This window comes from Nicotiana attenuata, chromosome 1 (genome assembly GCF_001879085.1).
Source record: "Nicotiana attenuata strain UT chromosome 1, NIATTr2, whole genome shotgun sequence".
Taxonomy (NCBI): domain Eukaryota; kingdom Viridiplantae; phylum Streptophyta; class Magnoliopsida; order Solanales; family Solanaceae; genus Nicotiana; species Nicotiana attenuata.
In genome coordinates this window covers 82,119,674-82,126,702 of record NC_031989.1, presented here as the reverse complement: position 1 = coordinate 82,126,702, position 7,029 = coordinate 82,119,674, and the positions used below count along the sequence as shown (strand labels likewise).

Sequence of the window (7,029 nt, the reverse complement as noted above, 5' to 3'; positions counted from 1 at the left end):
GTAAACACACACGTCGATCGTCCTGTATACTTATACTCGGAATTGTAAACAAAACTACAACTATATGCTAGCCAAACTCAACTACCTCCAGTATAATATAATTGAAAAAGATTACACACAGGTGATGTCCTGTATATTATACTGGATTGAAACAACTCAACTATATGCTATCCCAAACTCAACTCCTCCAGTATAATATAATGGAAAAAAAGATTACACACAGGTGATGTCCTATATATTATACTGGATTGAAACAAAACAAAATAATATATGCTAGAACAAAGTGATAAAATTATCAGTAACAAAACAAAATAATGAACACAAAAAATAATTATTTAAACCCTAGCGGTACGGTAAATCAAACTTAAACATAACGAAACAACAATAAGAACGTGAATCAAACACATTATTGTAAAAACAAAACTCACCCAGAGAATTTTGAAGAAAATTAGAGCTAAATCGATCAAGGATTCGAAAAAAAGTGCTCTGACGAAAGCCGCACGCGCTGCTGTGCAAACAAAGAGTAAAAAGTTACTAAAGAGTATGTTAAAGCGTGCAAGGGCAATAATGTCATTTTACATTCTATTTTAAGTTAAAATGGCTAGAAATCAATGACATCACGGACGGTGGCTATTTTTCGATAGCCACCCGTAAAAGTGGCTATGCCACGCTATTTTGACGACTTACTGTCTAAGAGGCATCTTGGATGGCCACGCCCATCCGACCCTTTTTAATGATCGCAATAGCTTTTTAAAGGCTAAAAAGTCTAACAAAAATATTTAAAAAAACAACAACGTATATTAGAATATTTTTCTTACAAAAACTGAAAAACATTTATGCCTTTTCCCATAAATTATCAACCTAACTACTGCGAAAACTTGATCCAAGTAGTAGGAAAAAAAGAAGAAGAATAAGAGTCACAATAATCGAATTACTCCCACACATCTGAAGCTGCAACATACGTAAAAAATTAATACTTAGAGTTACAACCAGACTTAAAGATGAATCAGAAACAAAGAACCGTTTGGTGTCTTTGCAGCTTCTTGTATTTCAATTCGGCTGAATACATATACAGCCCCTTAAACTTGTCCTTTTTTTCATATAGAGTTGAATACCTCAACTATATATAAAGTATGTCAATTAAACACATATTCTTCATTTCTAAACAAAGTTTAGTGCATGAGTGTCACTTGCTGTGACATACCGAATGTTACCAATAAGAAAAAGCCACGTCAAAAAAAAAAGTCAAAATATGAAAGGAGAAAAAATCAAAAACCTTCACCGGAAAAAGAAAAACACTGGCGAAAAATGAAACTCGACGAGCCTGAATGGCGTTTTCCTGATTACCAAATTTGCAAAATTGGTGAATGATGTTTTTTTCGTTACCAAACTGCAAAAGAAACACTAACGGCCTGGAAAAAAAAAAAAGGAACACTGATACAAGATTGAAATTGCAGAGAAGAAAACTAAAGCTAAAGCTAAGAGAAGAAGGAAAACAAATGCAAATAAGATAAAGGTTTTTCATTCATAACCTTCAAAAGCCATTACAGTGTTCTATATAAAGAAAATGGAAGGAGGGACGAGTTTGAACAAAAGTATACTAAAGGGGACTAACGTGTGTTTGACTCAAAAGATACTAATTACTTTGTAAGCGAAAACAATCAAAATGAATCAAAGGGTAAATCATACCCAATCATAATTAATCATTGAATTAGAAGACCAACTTGAAACATAGAAATAATCAATTATGGAACAATATAAATGGGGTTTTATTCATCAAGGTGACTTGACCTGCCTCTCCTTGAAGAGGTTCAGGATCTTACATTGATCTTGTTTCTTGCTCCACTTATGGAGTATATCTTTCTATTTCTGGAGTATTTAGAGTTGTGTCCCAGAAGAAGCCCCCCTTGGGAGGTTCTCTCTCTTGGTATTTATAGCCTCAGGCTTTTTCATCTTGTCACGAATGGGCCCCTCCTTTTGTTGTGGAGACGTCCCCTCGTTTGTTTTAAGGACAACTGTCATAAGTTAAGAGTCAGCGGCGTTGACCGTTTACTACAAAGTGGTCGTGATGGGGTTGACCCCCTGGTCGCAAAATGGCCGAATATCTGCCAATACAGTTAGTCCCTCCGTTCGTCGAGGTCGTGCTCGAGTCGACTTCGGCGGACGGATAGAGCGGCATGATCGGGGAGGGTCCTTAAAAATGAATTTTTGGAATTGAACCGTTGGTTGGCGAGTGGAGCATCATCCCGCGCAGTCGCTCGTAATGGCGCACGTTTTCATGAAACCGAATCGCTTCGTGCACGGTTATGTGTTAATGGCGATCGTTGGGTCCCGTGCAGGTAGAGTTCGTTATTTATAACTAGAGAAGATGTGTCATTTTGTTCTTTACATGTTCATTGTTCTTCTAAGAGAAATCTCGAGAAGCCTTTTCTTCTGTCAAGTCGCATTTTCGCTATTCTTCCGATCATTATCATCATTGATTTCTCCGTCTCCCTTGTCAAAATTCTTCTTTCTTTCGCTCGTGAATCGATTATGGCAGGCACTTCTTCTCGCGGCAATCGCTCGGCTAATTCTCAGGGGGTCGAAAATCCCGCTCCGGCAGACGAAAGGTTAGAGTTGGTGGGAGGTGAGGAAATTCCTTCGGTCGATGAAATTCTACCTCACCCAAGAGATCAAGTGATGGATTTCAGTGCACCGGACAGCGTGGAACAGGGGGACATTGCTTCTTTAATGGGGGAAGTGAGGATAGCTCAAATGCGGGAGCGATGGCGTATCCCACATTATGCCGAGATCGCTCTTGCGAAGACCAAGGACAGGGTACAGATTGACCGTCGAGGGTATTGCTCGTTCTATGCTTATCCCTTCCAGGTGGGGTGTACACTCTCGCTCCCGATGCTGATAGTAGACTTCTGTCGCTCTTACGAGGTATGCCCGGCCCAAATTTCTCCTTGTCTCTACAAATTGCTCCTCATGTTCATCAAATATGCGGAGCTAGCGGGTAGGGAGGTCACTCTGAGGCCGGGTGCACTTGCTAGGCTAGCTGCTGCGCCTGTGCCTCGTCGAGTACCGAGGGCGGCGTCGGTTGAATCGTCAGTGACCGCGTCCCCACCGCGGGCTATGCCACAAGATGAGAGGCCGTCCGGGCTTGTTCGTTCTCGGACGGGCTCGTCTTCGAATGAGGAGGAGGATAGGCCTTCGCAGAAACGATGAGTGGCATTTGTGGCGGCTCCTCCATCGGTGATCAACTTGGATTCTCCCCCGATGGATTCGGAGGGCGGCACGGCTGTGGCGCTTGCTGGCGAGGAGAAGGAGTTAGTCAAAGTTGAACCTGTTAGTTCTAGCCAAGGGAATGTTGCTGTCTCGACGACCCTGTCCGATGTTCCTGTTGCCGAGGCGGAGGGTCGATCCTTACAGGCTGCCGTAGGGACCTCTGATGTACCAGTGTTGGCCACGGCGAGTTGCTCTACCCCAACGGAGGCGGAGAGGGGGAAGGACGTGGTGGAGGACGAGTATGAATCTGAGTCCGATTTGGACCCTGACGATGTTGCATGTTCGAGGAGGGTATTACCAATTCTACGGTGCGCGCAGGGGGGCCGGCCCGTTTTATTGATGTTCCCTCGGATTTGAACTTACTAACTGAAGGAACTAGCTTGGTGTCGCAGTTTGAGTTGTTGTGTTCGGAAGCCGAGAACACGTCTTTGAGGAGTGTTTCAGATATTGAAGTGATGGATGAAGTGGCCGTGATGGGCCTGAGGGTACGTAGTACGCTCCTAGTTCCTTTTCTCCTTTCATTGTTTTCTATTTTTTTGTTTTAGCTCTGCCTCAACTTTTCCTTACCTTTGTTTTGCAGACTTACTTGTTGGAGGTGGAGAACATACGCAGAGCCAAGGTTCGCTCGAGGATCTTCCTGCAGATGCTGGGGAAATATCGCCGTTATCGTGAACGGTGCCGAAGGCTGCACGAGCATTTACGGAACGATCCCTGTAATCGGGCTTTGGGCGAGGAGTTGGTGAGGCGGGACCAGCAGTTGTTGCAGGCGCTTGGCAGTAAAAGTGCTCTTGAAGAGCAGATCCGTCGGAAAGACGAGGAGCTTGAGGTGGGAAAGGGAATCGCAGCTGAGTGTGCGCACCTGCAGGGTAAGTTGAGGGAGATGGAATTGGAGGCGGAACAGAACCGGGTCAAAGCAGCGGAGGCGGCTGCGGAATGGAGTGGGAAACTGGCAGCGTTGGAAGGCGAGGTTGCTGCCTTGAAATTTTTGGAAAGGGGTGCCTCGTCGAGGGCTGGGGCGTTGGAGGCGGCGATCCGCGTGCATGAGTCTCGGCTTGAGTCGGAGAGGGAGACAGCGACCCTTAAAGAGGCAAGGCTCGAGGAGTGGATTGCTGTTCTTGAGCAGGAGGCCCAAGTTATGTTGGACCGTATTGCGGCCTTAGAGGAGGAGAACCGACGATTGCAGAGCCAAGCTGGTTCGTCGCATACTGCCGTTTCCCACCAGGCTCACGAACTTTGGGTTTACGCCGAAGCTCAACGCGATGTTTACAAGAACTTATTGGAGGCGGGTATTGTGACCGAGACCGTCTTCGAGGTGGCACGCCAGAAGGCTCGTGAAGCTCGTGCCGACTGTGGTTATGATGTGGCGACGCCCGAGGCTGACAATGGCGCGAGTGGCGGTGACGGTGACGGCGGTGGTAGCGCCGAGTGAAGAAAAGATTTATCGTTGCTTGTTGTTTTTCTTTATACCCCGTTCGTCGGTCGGTGCTCGGTTATTTATTTGGTGTTTTTTCTGTATTTTTCTTTCTTGTCTCGACCGGCCAGGGCCGGATGTAAGCGGGGAGTACCCGCGTTCCTAACTCTGTAGACAATTGTACTCTTTTTTCCATCGTTTGTCTCGCGTTTTACTCTGTCTTCCGTTTTTCTCTTTTTCTTTTATGGATATGTTTGGAGGGACGATCAGCCCTTGAATTCGACCGAGGTCGTCATGTCAGTTTTGGATTGATAATGACGGCTTTTTGGCCTGACATGAACGGGGAGGAGCGATCACCTTGTAATGACGGCAATTGGTTTTTCTTCGCCCCAGCCCTAGTGCGGCTGAGGTTGACCCTAATAAATTTGAAAGCGAAGGCACTTGGCCTGAGCCCTAGTTTGGCTAAGGTCGAACCCGATATATTTTGATGGCGAAGGTGCTTAGCCTGAGCCCCGGTTCGACTGAGGTCGAACCTGATATATATTTTGATGGCGAAGGCACTTAGCCAGAGTCCCGGTTCGACTGAGGTGGAACCTGATATGTTTTGATGGCGAAGGCACTTGGCCTGAGTCCCGGTTCGACTGAGGTCGAACCTGATATATTTTGATGGCGAAGGCACTTGGCCTGAGTCCCGGTTCGACTGAGGTCGAACTGATATATTTTGATGGCGAAGGCACGTGGCCTGAGTCCCGGTTCGACTGAGGTCGAACCTGATATATTTTGATGGCGAAGGCACGTGGCCTGAGTCCCGATTCGACTGAGGTCGAACTTGATATATTTTGATGGCGAAGGCACGTGGCCTGAGTCCCGGTTCGACTGAGGTCGAACCTGATATATTTTGATGGCGAAGGCACGTGGCCTGAGTCCCGGTTCGACTGAGGTCGAACCTGATATATTTTGATGGCGAAGGCACGTGGCCTGAGTCCCGATTCGACTGAGGTCGAACCTGATATATTTTGATGGCGAAGGCACTTGGCCTGAGTCCTGGTTCGACTGACGTCGAAGCTGACATATTTTGATGGCGAAGGCACTTAGCCTGAATCCCGGTTCGACTGAGGTCGAACCTGATATATTTTGATGGCTAAGGTACTTGGCCTGAGTCCCTGTTCGACTGACGTCGAACCTGATATATTCTGATGGCGAAGGGACTGGGCCTGAGTCCCGGTTCGACTGAGGTCGAACCTGATATATTCTGATGGCTAAGGCACGTGGCCTGAGTCCCGATTCAACTGAGGTCGAACCTGATATATATTGATGGCGAAGGCACTTGGCCTGAGTCCCGGATCGACTAAGGTCGAACCTGATATATTCTGATAGCGAAGGCACGTGGCCCGGTTCGACTGAGGTCGAACCTGATATATTTTGATGGCGAAGGCACGTGGCCTGAGTCCCGGTTCGACTGAGGTCGAACCTGATATATTTTGATGGCGAAGGCACGTGGCCTGAGTCCCGGTTCGACTGAGGTCGAACCTGATATATTTTGATGGCGAAGGCACTTGGCCTGAGTCCCGCTCCTGGCTTGAGACAGCCCTGTGCCGGTTTCCGACCTGACACCGCATTAGGGGTGAAGGAAATGCCTCATACTTTTGTTCTGAGGGAGAGGGGCTTCTTCCTCTTGTTTGGTTGTTTTCGGATCTCAGTTTCCTTTGATGCATTCAAGTATTACGTGCTCGATGTGCTTCCTCTGGTCTGTCTGAGTTGGATTGCTTTCTTCTCTTCTTTTTTTGACGTTCCTTTGGCTTCGATTCCAGGGAGAAACTATGTGATTTCGCTAGGAAATCCCCACAGACGGCGTCAAATTGTTTGACTCAAAAGATACTAATTACTTTGTAAGCGAAAACAATCAAAATGAATCAAAGGGTAAATCATAGCCAATCATAATTAATCACTGAATTAGAATACCAACTTGAAATATAGAAATAATCAATTATGGAACAATATAGATGGGGTTTTATTCATCAAGGTGACTTGACCTGCTTCTCCTTGAAGAGGTTCAGGATCTTACATTGATCTTGTTTTTTGCTCCACTTATGGAGTATATCTTTCTATTTCTGGAGTATTCGGGGTTGTGTCCCAGAAGAAGCCCCCCTTGGGAGGTTCTCTCTCTTGGTATTTATAGCCTCAGGCTTTTTCATCTTGTCACGAATGGGCCCCTCCTTTTGTTGTGGAGACGTCCCCTCGTTTGTTTTAAGGACAACTGTCATAAGTTAAGAGTCAGCGGCGTTGACCGTTTACTACAAAGTGGTCGTGATGGGGTTGACCCCCTGGTCGCAAAATGGCCGAATATC

At 46.2% G+C, this 7,029-nt stretch overlaps 1 protein-coding gene across 1 annotated transcript; it reads left to right on the top strand.

Moving 5' to 3' along the window:
• LOC109237785 (uncharacterized abhydrolase domain-containing protein DDB_G0269086-like) lies at nucleotides 3,262-4,699 on the top strand. Its single transcript, XM_019404165.1, has 3 exons — nucleotides 3,262-3,561; nucleotides 3,663-3,755; nucleotides 3,851-4,699. Exons 1-3 carry the CDS (start codon nucleotides 3,262-3,264, stop codon nucleotides 4,697-4,699), a joined length of 1,242 nt encoding a protein of 413 aa, XP_019259710.1.